This window comes from Hyla sarda, chromosome 7 (genome assembly GCF_029499605.1).
Source record: "Hyla sarda isolate aHylSar1 chromosome 7, aHylSar1.hap1, whole genome shotgun sequence".
In the NCBI taxonomy this organism is placed as follows: Eukaryota; Metazoa; Chordata; class Amphibia; order Anura; family Hylidae; genus Hyla; species Hyla sarda.
In genome coordinates this window covers 131,189,138-131,202,252 of record NC_079195.1, presented here as the reverse complement: position 1 = coordinate 131,202,252, position 13,115 = coordinate 131,189,138, and the positions used below count along the sequence as shown (strand labels likewise).

At 41.8% G+C, this 13,115-nt stretch overlaps 1 protein-coding gene across 1 annotated transcript in view; it reads left to right on the top strand.

Moving 5' to 3' along the window:
• The window catches only part of SGPL1 (sphingosine-1-phosphate lyase 1), a 59,258-nt gene that overhangs the window by 26,708 nt on the left and 19,435 nt on the right, over window positions 1-13,115 (top strand). The window contains exons 5-8 of the mRNA XM_056530746.1: window positions 1,555-1,634; window positions 4,858-4,986; window positions 7,470-7,558; window positions 8,514-8,622. Of these exons, the coding sequence (XP_056386721.1) occupies window positions 1,555-1,634; window positions 4,858-4,986; window positions 7,470-7,558; window positions 8,514-8,622 (407 nt within the window). The remainder of the gene's footprint in view (window positions 1-1,554; window positions 1,635-4,857; window positions 4,987-7,469; window positions 7,559-8,513; window positions 8,623-13,115) is intronic.

Genomic DNA, 13,115 nt, shown 5'->3' with positions numbered 1-13,115 from the left:
TATATGTATTGTCTAGTGCACTATTTTTGTTTTGTTTTTGGTGTTGTATAGTTTCAGTGCACGCTTACCTACTGTTTTTTGGTAGGGTTCATTGGTGGTTATACAGTTTAAGGTGTACCTGTCATTACTTTCACAAGAAAGTGGGGTTGTCAACTCCTAAAATGTTCTCTTTTTACATGTATTGTGGTGTTTAAATGGGAACATCCATGGAGTTTATGCTAAACTGTGACATATTTTCTATGACTTGGAGTTCATGTAAAAAAAAACAAGTGACTTGTCACTTATTTGACACACTTTCTGTGAGGAAAACGCATCTGGTGGCTATGACACTGAGCAGCCCCATTGAATGGGCCGCATCTAAGGCTACTTTCACCTACTGTTGTCACTCGGCAGTGTGACGGCCGCCAGGGAAAAAAGCGGGAGAAAAACTGCTGCTTGCACTGTCTTTTTCTCCTGCTGAAAAAAACGACGGCACCTGATGGACCCCATTGACTATAATGGGGTCCATCGGGACCCACTGTTGCCCACTGTACCCCATCAAAATGGCGCCCGTCAAACTTTAAAAAAAAAAACAGAGCGTTGACGGCCGTTCTTGACAGGGCGCAACGGCAGTGTGAAAGTAGCCTAAGTCAAGCAGCAAACTCTGCAGCATTATTAGGCAGGTAAATATGCTGATGTTCTGCAGTGTATTTTTCCCACTGAATTTTTTTTTTTTACTATAGCAAATTAGCCTTATAAAGTACGTTCAGAGAGATTTATCAAAACCTGTGCAGAGAAAAAGTTGCCCATAGTAACTGATCAGATCACTTCTTTTATTTTTCTGAGGCCTTTTTAAAAATAAATGTGATCTGATTACCGGTAGTTGCTATGGACAACTTTTCCTCTGCACAAGTTTTAATAAATCTTCCATTGTGTATCTGATTCATTGACCTTTTTATTGATAAAATAGACTGATCAATGCAGTAAAATAAACAAGCAACGCTCAGGTTTAATCTACAATAAATTGGCATTGTGGATCATATTTATGAGTGTATTTCTGATTCTTTGTTTTCCAATTCTATTCAAATGTCCTACTCATGAATTCAATGTACAAGGCAGATTCTAGCTTATTCAAATAATTTTTTTTTAACACATGATTTTGTACTTTTTTTTGCTCCGTTGATTTAGAATTTTTTTTTCTCCCCCAAATACCCCTTTTAAAGATTTTTTTCTTGGAAAATGGAAAATCTTGCTTACTGCCTCCCAGTGCATTAAAACAATAGGTGCTTACTTTCCTCCCTCGATCTTCTGGTGCCCTTTGTACTCCAGTTCTGCCCGATTCAGATGATGTTCCATCAACAGAAGCTGGAAATACAGGAGCGCAGTGGGACCTGAAATATGTGACAGTAGTAGCAGCAGGGCGGGGGCGAAGGGAAGTTGGCATGCAATATTTTCTTTTAAATGCACGGGAAGGCAGTAAGCAAAGCTTTCTGTTTGTTGTGAAAACCCCCTTTTAATGTTTATCATCCACAATTCATATGTTCTATAATTCTGCAAACCTATTTTCTGTTTCAGGGGAGGTATCTTGGGAACAAGGCAAAGTGTCTGGAACAGTTTATAGTGGAGATGAACAGCTTACCCAACTTCTTGTGAAGGTAGATCTATTCAGAACATTTCAGTGTGATGTTCCACAAAAGACCTAGTTAATCTGCAACTCTTACACAGTGCGATTATTAGCTGAATAGGCCAGTGATCAGTGGACAAACAAGCAAAAATCAGTTCATCAACTGTTCAGATTATTTTGACCCACAAAAAATCAACACTTGTAAGCGGCACATCTCCCTATGTAATTGGGGACATGTGACAACAAAGTACGATCATTCTTATGGCCTTTACTGTACATAGGTCATGCTTATTTACTGCACTGCTCTGTGCCATTTAATAGGGCCCCTACAAAGTGAAATAAATGATCAGTACTTAATACTACTTTTATTAGGGTCCATTTTGAAGGCCTAGGCCCAAGAGAGATTTAGTGTAGAGACCCTTATGATTGAGAGTGCCTTGTTGTGGCAAGCATATGTGGAAACAAAAATTAGACAACTGATGGCGCTGCCTTGTGCCCTTACCAAAGATAAAGTGGGTACATGTGATCATGCAAAATGCTCACATACCTGAGGGCGTTGGGCTCAGAGTTCAACACCTGTTATAGTATATATTAGCGATTCCTCTGCGTGGCTGCCACCGGACCTGTATCCACCTGCAGTGGGGTGGCTAGAAAATACTTGCGGTACCGCTGAACGGGTCCAGACGGAGCGAAAATCCCAGGTTGGTTGCGGGGCACACAACGTTGATAGCAGAAAACCAAGGGCACTGTGGATCATAAAAGGATGTTTTATTTTGCAATAGATGACACCTTTTGAGAGCGTCCACTTTTTATTTTTTAATGTCTTTTGAAAAAGAGAGCAGATGCTCTCCGAACACGTTGTCTATTGCAAAATAGAACAAATCCTTTTATGATCCATGGTGCCCGGGGTTTTCATCTATCAGCGTTGTGCCCCCTGCAACCAACCTGTGATTTTCTTTCCGTCTGGACCCGTTCAGCGGTACCGCAAGTATTGTTGTGGCAAGTGCCCTCACTAAAAACCTCACATTTATAATTAAAATAAATTGAGAAGTAATTCAATGTAAAATAATAAAAACATTACATTTGCACATAACTTTCCTTCTACAGTGTGCTTCTGTTTGAGCACCCTTAACAACATTCATATGAATTGGGGTTCTAGTTAGAACAGTCCATTTTCCTCTTCTACTAATGTTGTATATTTAGGAATTCTAGTAGTAATGCATGCTCAGTATAAATCCATAATCATTGGGTCCATAGCCAACCAATGCTGGGGGTGGGAAAAGTACTGGGACCCCGTAAACATTTATATTTTTGTAATGCACATTTTTGGCTTGCATCAAAGCATGTTTAAGCGTTTAGCTGAAAGCTACTGTTCAGTTTAGGACAATTCTCTTCTATGGATGGGTAAACTAGTGGCTCAGTGGTTAGCACTGTCACCTTGCAGCGCTTGAGTCCTAGATTCAAATCCCACCAAGGACAACATCTGCAACAAGTTTGTATGTTCTCCTTTTGTGTGCGTGAGTTTCCTCCACATGTTCTGATTTTCTCCCAAACTCCAAAACGTTCCGATAAGTGAATTAACATTGTGAATCCCAATGGGAACAGGGACCATATTTGAGTGTACAGCGTTCCAGAATCTGTGTGCACTGTGAAAATAATAATAAAGTGTTATTTGTTGTTATTATTAACCTGTTGGGGCCTAAGGGCATACAGGTATGCCCTTGCGTCCCAGTACTTGAGGACAAAGGGCATACCTGTACGCCATGGTCCCATTACCAGGGTTTGAAGCGCGTTCACGAGCTGAGCACACATCAAACCCGGTGGGTCCTGACTGATCAGCAGCCAGGACCCAGGGTTAATGCCGGGCACCACCGATCAGGCAGATGCCCAGCATTAACCCTTAAAGGGGTTGTCCACCATAAGGTGATTTTAGTACGTACCTGGCAGACAGTGATGGACATGCTTAGGAAGGATCTGCACTTGTCTTGGGGCTAAATGACTATGTTGTGAGATTACCATAACACTGTGGCTAGCTTTTTGTGAACTGGTATTTCCTGTTTGGCTTTTCTTTTTTTGACTACAAATCCCACAATTCCATTTTCCTCCCTCCCACACATCAGCCACCCCACCCATTGAAACACAAATGAGCTGCATCCATTCAAATCAGTGTGGTTTTCAATCAAAGTGCCTGCAGCTGTTGCATTACTTGCAGATTGATCTTTCTCCCACCAAGCGATTGCTCCACCCATTGAAGCAGACAGGCTCCCTGTCATCAGCTGACTAGTGAGTCTGGTCTCGGCCGCATTGCAAGCTGGGAAAAATCCGAGAAAATAGTCATTTTGTATGCTGTTAAAAATAAATATTGGGTTGAAAATCACAGAAGAATTGTGAGAAAACCGTCACACACAGGTACAGACACTATATTATGAACTACACTACCTTTACAGCTCCTGTAGCATAGTCAAATAAAAAGAAATCCTGGAATACCCCTTTAAGACACTGCAATCACAGTTGATTGTGACTTCTAAACCGAAAGTAAAATGATCCCGACAGCTCAGTGGAGCTGATCGGGACCATCGCAGTAAAACAGGGTTGTCCCGATCAACTAAGAGGTCGGTGGGAGGGCACTTACCTGCCTCCTCGCCATCCAATCGGCAGTCTGATGCTCCCATGCAGCCTGGAGCAGCAGAGCACAAATAACTCTGATCTATGCTATGGCATAGCATTGAACAGTTTGTGCAATCAAAAGATTGCATGGTATTTTTGCATGGGCTAAAAAAATTTTTTTTAATAAAGTGTTAAAAAAAAATAAAAGGGAATTAACCCCTTCCTAATAAGTTTGAATCCCCCCCCCCTTTTTTCTAAATACATTTTTTAAAATAATTAAAAAATAAAAATAATCATGTGGTACTGCCACGTGAATGTCTGAACTATTAAATAAGGGCTGCTTAACCACACGGTCGATGGCGTACACGTAAAAAAAAAAAAAAAAATACCAAATCGGCTCTGCCATAGAGTTGTATTGAGGGGGCGTGTCGGCCGCCGCTTCGTGCGGAGGTCGACACGCCCCCTTCCCGCGGGCTGTCGGGGCTCCGTACAGGAGATCGCAGGGGGCCCCAGCAGTCGGACCCCCCGCGATCTGCAACTTATCCCCTATCCTTAAGATAGGGGATAAGTTGTTCACCACTGAGTCACCACTGGACTACTCTATTAATATGTATTCTAAAACAACTCTTCTCTTTACTTTTATATAGGTGTATGGAGAGTTTGCATGGAGTAACCCTTTACATCCTGATGTTTTCCCTGGTGTGCGTAAAATGGAAGCTGAAATAGTAAGAATGGCGTGTAACCTTTTCAACGGTGGCCCTGAGACATGTGGAGCAGTAAGTTATCTTTTCTCTTCAATATTGAACAGTTCAATGCACCTAGGATGGGCAATGCAATGTAAGACTGATTAAAGGGGCTTGACTGAGAACAGACCGTCTTGAAGCACAATGATTCTTGGATCCACATCCCACCTGCAATTATCAGTGTATCACTAGCGCTAGCAACAGCCAGTAGTGCTGCATGGAAGAGCACCTGAGTGGTCTAATCCAACCATTGAATGCTTTCTAATAGAACACTTTTGGTCCTGATATGTATACTGATGACTGGTGGAAGGTCACAGCTCACCCCCGGCCATCAGCAGTGCCCTTTTGTGGTACCTATCCAGGACTTGTTCACAAAACTATGAGATTGGAAGAATTCCTTAATGAACTTTTGTAATATTAATCTCTGGCTTTCAAAGTTTACTTTTTTAAAAGATTGGATGGTAGTTTTACTAAAATATCATTCTGCTGTGAAATTTGGTTATGTGCCAGGACCTCCTCTGCTTGGAGAGATTCACTGCTCTGAAACCCGAGACTGTACTTCTAAAGGTTCCTGTTGTAAAATGCAATGTTGCTTTACCTCAAATACTGTGCCTATTGTTGTGAAACAAATGCTTAATGGGTAAATTTAGGAGAAAAACCACGGAGAAGCACAAACAGTTGCACTTGCATGAACTCTAAACTATGTTTCTGGTTTTCAGTGTCTGCACAAGGCCACGGGTAGATTGGTGTTTTGTACTGATCAGAGAAAACACAGGAAGTCAGACACAGCCGGGCTCTTCACAAAGCTCTCTACACGCTGTATGTTGTGTGCTAGGTATTGAGCAACAAACACTCAGCAGCTCCTTTTATAATGTCTATTTCATCAGCTTAGGCTATATTTACATAGTTTTTATATGGGTTCGGCGGGTTGTCCTATTCAGTATAGGCGTTTGGCTTGCCCTACTTTGTCATGTTTTATTTAAGCATGTCTTACATGCAAAAGCAAGAATGTAACGGAGGACCTTACAGGAGCATCTCTAGAACACCTTAAGTCACCAACTAGGAGAGGGATTGGGTGTCTGAAGTTAAGGTGGAAAAAATTAGAGTTCAAGTGACCACCAATGTTTGTGGTTTGACATAAAAACAGAGGGTGAGCAATCCTATACTTCCAAATTAGTGAATTTTAGGAAGAAACAGTGGACTGGACAATAATAAAAAGGCCATTTTACTGCATTTAACAGGCAATAGACAAGAAATTAACAAAAGCAAAAGGAACAGGAAACCATTATGGTTTTACTAGAGAGGTAAGTGCTATAGTAAGAAAAAAAAAAGTCTGCCTAAAAGACTTATCTGGAGACTGGAAGAGTAGCTGACAGTTCTATAAAACAGATTATTGATACAGAAAATGCTTTTAAAAATGGAAGAAATGACCAAATCTGTTAAGGTGGGGGATAAAATCTTATTTAGATACATTGGTGACAGGAAGAAGAAAAACACTGGCATTACAGAAATTAGTTATGTGGAAAATGCCTTTATTGATGTAGAATAGACACTACTTCTCAGTTTTTTTTTTTTGTTTTTTTTTCAGAAAGCGACTTTCAAAATCATAAGGTTGTACATAGCGTTACCTCTAACGGTACAGGTTCAGTGCCAGAGTTTTCTGAGGCTGTTCTTTTAGGGGAATGGTTAAATAGGGCAATAAATAAGTACAGATGGCGTCCAACCAAGAGGTTGTTAAAAACCTGTATAACCAATCCCTTCTTACAGGAATTGAACCTGATGATTGGAGAACGACATATATAATAGAAAATGATGGATACTCCAAAAAGGAGGATTATTAATCATCCTTAAAGGGGAACTCCAGTACTGGATAGAGGATACATACGTTCCTGATCAGTTGCAGGGGGATTGGGGTTGATTGCTGGGGCCCCCGCCACGATCTTCTGTCTGGGCCTCTGCTCTTCTCATGCTCGGAGCAACCACTGCTCCATGCACAGAGCGATGTCAACCACCGCACGGAGTCATGGTCGACACGCCCCTTCATCCATCTTTATGGGCGAGAGCGATGTATCTCCGGTTGTCTCATAGAGATGCATTGAGGGGGCTTGTCTATCACTGCTTCGTGCATGAGGAGAGCCAGGGCGCGGGGCAGGAGATTGGGTGGGTGGGGTGTCCCAGCAGTCAAACCCCCGTGATCAGAAGAAGCAGGCTATATGGACCAGTGGTCTTTTTCTGCAGAAAATTTTCTGTGTTTTTTTAATGGTTTGTTGGGAACAGCAAATATCTACAATTGCACCTCCCAGCAGGCCTGTCAACTTGTTTTAAACCCCTAAATAGCAAGAAAATACTGAGGCACAAAGCCTGCGTGCCTAGTAATGTCACCGAGAAGCTTAAGAACAGAAGTGGGTTTCATTTGTAATATCTAATATTTTTCTTTTTACAGCATTATTGCATATAGGCATATGTCATCACATTAATAAGCCAACTAATACATAAGTCCTGCACTTTTTTTGCAGGTGACATCTGGAGGTACTGAAAGCATTTTGATGGCCTGTAAAGCATATAGAGATTTGGCATATGAAAGAGGAATAAAGTACCCAGAAATGTATGTACTGTGTATTTTACAGTAATTATTGTAAAAAATAATTATTATAAAAATATTGCTTCTCTTCTATTCTGCTGACTAGAAATCCACACACCACATTTAAAGGGATTTTCTGGCAATAGATTTTTTTTCTTATTTACTCCTGACACTGTAAAAATGATAAAAAGCAAGTATACTTGTCTGCCCCAACCTGCTGCCATTCCAACTCTACTGGCATGTTATCCACAAGAAATGCTTGTTCTGCCAGTCTGATGTGGATCACCACTGTAGACAATGATTGGCTGACTGAGCAGGACATATCGGTGAGCTGTGAGAACAAAGTGCTGTCATAACAGCAGCAGTGGGGGGTCAGGGCAGGTAAATATGCTTGTTTTCCTATTTTTTATTTCTAGCACCCAGAATGAATAATAAGAATTTTTTTTTTGCTAGAATACCCCTTTTTAAGCACTACATAGACTTCAGAGGACATAACGTGTCTTTAAAAAAAAAAAAAACAGATACACAACGATACACAACAATAATTGTTTGTTTAAGCAATAATTCTGCAGACTTTATGTTGCAGGCATTGACCTCTTTGTAATAGGACTGGTCTGCAATGCTGTATCTACATTGTTTCTACAATGAGGTTTAGGTAAACTGATGGTGGATTGTGTGCTATAGTCTACAAATAAATGTGACTTCATCATAGGGATTCATTGGGATTGCTTACAACTGGTAGAATGATTACTGTTGTTGACCTCATAGAAATTTAGTTGTAGAAACCAGAAACTAGTACGTTTGGTGGTTTAACTGATGTGCACCTTCATTTCAAATCTGCAGAAAGGGTAAATGGACCTGGCACTGCAATGTTTGTTTACACACAGCCTTTATTTCGATGGGGAGGCTTTTCTTATAGACCATTGATTATGCTTGCATAATAAAGTGTGTATTTGACCATATATTTGTTTTGTTGTAGCGTCGCTCCAGTAAGTGCCCATGCTGCATTTGATAAAGCTGCTCATTACTTTGGAATGAAAATGGTGCATGTTCCCCTGGAAAATAAAACCATGAGAGTGGATGTGAAGGTACTTCATTTATTATAGGTTATTTTGCAACAATTTTATTGCAATCAAATAGTACAAAAATAAATAAAATATTAGTTGCAATGGAGCTCCTCCTGTTTTGGTACACCTTACCAAGCTGTAAGCAGTCCTGTCTGGCCCTTTGTACAGCTAGAAGAGGGCAAGAAAGCGGGGGTCTCCAGCTGCTCCAAAACAATATTGCGATTAAAACTTTACCTTTATTCCAAACATATTAAAAGCACTGGGATATCCAACGTGAATGATAAAACAAAGGAAACGCCAACGCATTTCGAGCCAGATGTGGCTCTTAGTTGTGGCAACATGTTCACGGGCATGAGTAAGAATGACTTATACTGCGTAAGAATGACTTATACAAGCTTCATACTAGCCACATAAAGCCACAAAATGCGGAACAGATCAAACCAGGTAAGTCCACAAGGAAACAAATGCACACACATTACTGAATGCAAGAAAACCTGGTCTAAACCGTGGCCAGGAGTATAGACGTCAGGTATACAAATAACCATGCGTATGAACATGTTCCTAACACCAATTGAATGAAAAGTGCAAAACAATGTGTAAAATGAATAAATCATATGGGTATTACATTAGTACATACACCATAAATGACATGCATACATTTCTCCTTTTTTCAACTATAGGACACCATTAGGTAAATGGGCTCACGTTATAATTTATAACTATGCATAAATATCATGTGAGTTTGTGAGACACAAAAAATGGTCAGGTTATATGTGACTGCTAGATGCAGGGTGCAAGTCCACCATATATACCGTATATACTCGAGTATAAGCCGAGTTTTTCAGCACGATTTTTCGTGCTGAAAACACCCCCCTCGGCTTATACTCGAATGAACTCTCCACCCGCAGTGGTCTTCAACCTGCGGACCTCCAGAGGTTTCAAAACTACAACTCCCAGCAAGCCCGGGCAGCCATCGGCTGTCCGGGCTTGCTGGGAGTTGTAGTTTTGAAACCTCCGGAGGTCCGCAGGTTTAAGACCACTGCGGCCTTCGACATCATCCAGCCCCCTCTCACCCCCTTTAGTTCTGTACAGTACTCGCCTCCGCTCGGCGCTGGTCCGGTGCTGCAGGACTGTCCGGTGAGGAGGTCGTCCGGTGGGATAGTGGTTCCGGGCTGCTATCTTCACCGGGGAGGCCTCTTCTAAGCGCTTCGGGCCCGGCCCCAGAATAGTCACGTTGCCTTGACAACGACGCAGAGGTACGTTCATTGCCAACGTACTTCTGCGTCATCGTCCAGGCAACGCCTCTATTCCGGGCCCGCAGCGCGGAGAAGAGGCGCCCCCAGTGAAGATAGCAGCCCGGAACCACTATCCCACCGGACGACCTCCTCTCCGGACAGCCCTGCAGCACCGGACCAGCGCCGAGCGGAGGCGAGTACTGTACAGAACTAAAGGGGGTGAGAGGGGGCTGGATGATGTCGAAGGCCGCAGTGGTCTTCAACCTGCGGACCTCCGGAGGTTTCAAAACTACAACTCCCAGCAAGCCCGGACAGCCGATGGCTGCCCGGGCTTGCTGGGAGTTGTAGTTTTGAAACCTCCGGAGGTCCGCAGGTTGAAGACCACTGAGGGCGGATGATAAGAGGATGATGAAGGGGGGGTGTGGGATGATGACAAGAGGATGATGAAGGGGGGTGGGGATGATGACAAGGGGATGATGAAGGGGGGGGTGTGGGATGATGACAAGGGGATGATGATGAGGGTCTGGATGATGACAGGCGGTGATGATGAGGAGGATGTTAATGACGGGTCTGGATGATGACAGGGGGGGATGATGTATTTCCCACCCTAGGCTTGTACTCGAGTCCATAACTTTTCCTGGGATTTTGGGTTGAAATTTGGGGTCTCGGCTTATACTCGGGGCGGCTTATACTCGAGTATATACGGTAGTACAGAATATAACATAACTCAATTATGCCACTCACATTCATTGTATCCATATGAAAAAAATGCAATTACAATGAACATATAACAGGGTATGATGATCACAGACCGCAAAATTAGCAAATCCACACAACCGCATGAGAAGCGCAAATGTAGTACACTAAATATCACCACAGTAGCATGTCAAGGAATTATGTTCAATCAGTACATGTACATGAAATCATGTCTAGCATTTATGCCAAGGGGGCTGCGAGAATCGAGAGTCAATACTCGTACAATCTCTATTACTTCAAAGCCAGTGGTGTTGCCTAAAGTGATGGTCTCTGAGGTGTTCAGATAAATCAGATGTGGGTTGGTTGCTACCCAATGCATTACCCAAATGTTCCGTAATGCAAATGTTTTATTTTCTCGTAGTACACTCTATGTATTGAGTTTTTGCATTTGGTACAGGTTACCATGTACACTACATGGGTGTATTACAGTTGATCAGTGTTTTAATGGTATATTTTTGTCTCTTAATGTGGATGCAAATTCTTGTCTGTTAATCATAAGGGTGCAACATATACATTTGGTGGCACCACAACAATAGCACCCTCTAGTGGACAACAAACTGGCGTTGGAATTAGCAGTCATAAAATTGTTGGGAGACGTAGTCTCTCAGAGATCTCCCTTTTTTCTCTACAAATCTTGCGCCTTTATGTAATAAATCTGCCAGATTAGAATCCTGGTATAAAATGGGTAAATGTTTGCGCATGATTGAGCAGATGTTATTGAAATCAACATTATATATGGTGGGGATGCATGGTGACTTTTCACTTTTAGAGGTAGATGTAGACTCTTTCAAATAGGCTTGTCTGTCCTTAGAATCAGCTACGCGTAAGGCTCTATTTAGCATATTTTCCTATAGGGAGATTACGAATTGTGTGACGTGGATGGTTTCATTTTGTGTCTAAGATATTGTTTCCGGCAGTTGGTTTACGGAAGAGTTGCATGTGTATTTTATGGCTGACAGGGTCCCCTGTCAGAGTGACATCAAGGAATTTGGTGGTGGTGGTGTTGTCCAATTGGTAGGTAAATCTCAAGTTGTGGGAATTAGAATTGAGGTATCACACAAAAGAAATTGCCTCCTCCTCGGCCCCCCGCCCCCTCCATAGGTCAACCATATTTCGGCAAAAGAATCCTAATAATCCTTCTACATCATCCAACCCCTGTTTTTTTTTTTTTTTAAGAAGTAGGTTCACACAGGAAAAAAGGAAAAGGCAAAGACATGGAAAAACAATGAGCGGCCGCAAGCACAAGAACAAAACACACATAATGGACACTCCAGACTCCAATGTTTTTTCAGTTCTCAATCTGTCTGCCACGACATGCTACTGTGGTGATATTTAGTGTACTACATTTGTGCTTCTCATGCTGTTGTGTGGATTTGCTATTTTTGCTGTCTGTGATCATCATACCCTGTTATACGTTCATTGTGATTGCATTTTTTCATATGGATACAATGGCCCTCATTTACTAAGAATGGAGTGTAGGTTTCTTTGTGGGTTTTAATTCCCTACAATTTATTTTCCACGGTATTTACTAAGTTTTCCCTACATTTTCCACTTTCCCTACATTTTGCTTTTTTTTACACAGGCTCTGATCTGTAGGGTTTTCCTCAGCTGAAATCCACCACATTTTATGTGGAAACCTTAGTAAATATGTTGGGTTTTTGTGAAAATGTCAGGAACACATCCCCTTTCAGAGACCATGCCCCCTTTCCCACACGGTCACACCCCTTTTTCGGGTTCTCATAGCAAAAGGGAGAGTTAGTCGGGGTTTTTTCAATTCTGGCGCAAAATGTGGCGCAGACACAATTTCTGGCGCAATGCGACAGAATCTGGCACACAACCCGTCAAAACATGTCTGGTTTGCAATAGTAAATGGACAATGGACGTGAGTGGCATAATTCAGTTATGTTATGTTCTGTACTATATGGTGGACTTGCACCCTGCATTTAGCAGTCACATATTACCTGACCATCTTTTGTCTCACAAACTCACATGATATTTATTCATAGTTATACTTGTAAATTATAACGTGAGCCCATTTACCTAATGGTGTCCTATAGATGCAAAAAGGAGAAATGTATGCATGTCATTTATGGTGTTTGTACTAATGTAATACCCATATGATTTATTCATTTTACACATTGTTTTGCACTTTTCATTCAATTGGTGTTAGGAACATGTTCACACGCATGGTTATTTGTATACCTGACGTCTATACTCCTGGCCACGGTTTAGACCAGGTTTTCTTGCATTCAGTAATGTGTGTGCATTTGTTTCCTTGTGGACTTAACTGGTTTGATCTGTTCCGCAGTTTGTGGCTTTATGTGGCTAGTATGAAACTTGTATAAGTCATTCTTACGCAGATTCAGGCCCACTCCTGGGGGTTTACTTAGGGTTGTCACCATATATAAGGGGCATATGCCCGTGAACATGTTGCCACAACTAAGAGCCACATCTGGCTCGAAACGTGTTGGCATTTCTTTTGTTTTATCATTCACGTTGGATATCCCAGTGCTTTTAATATGT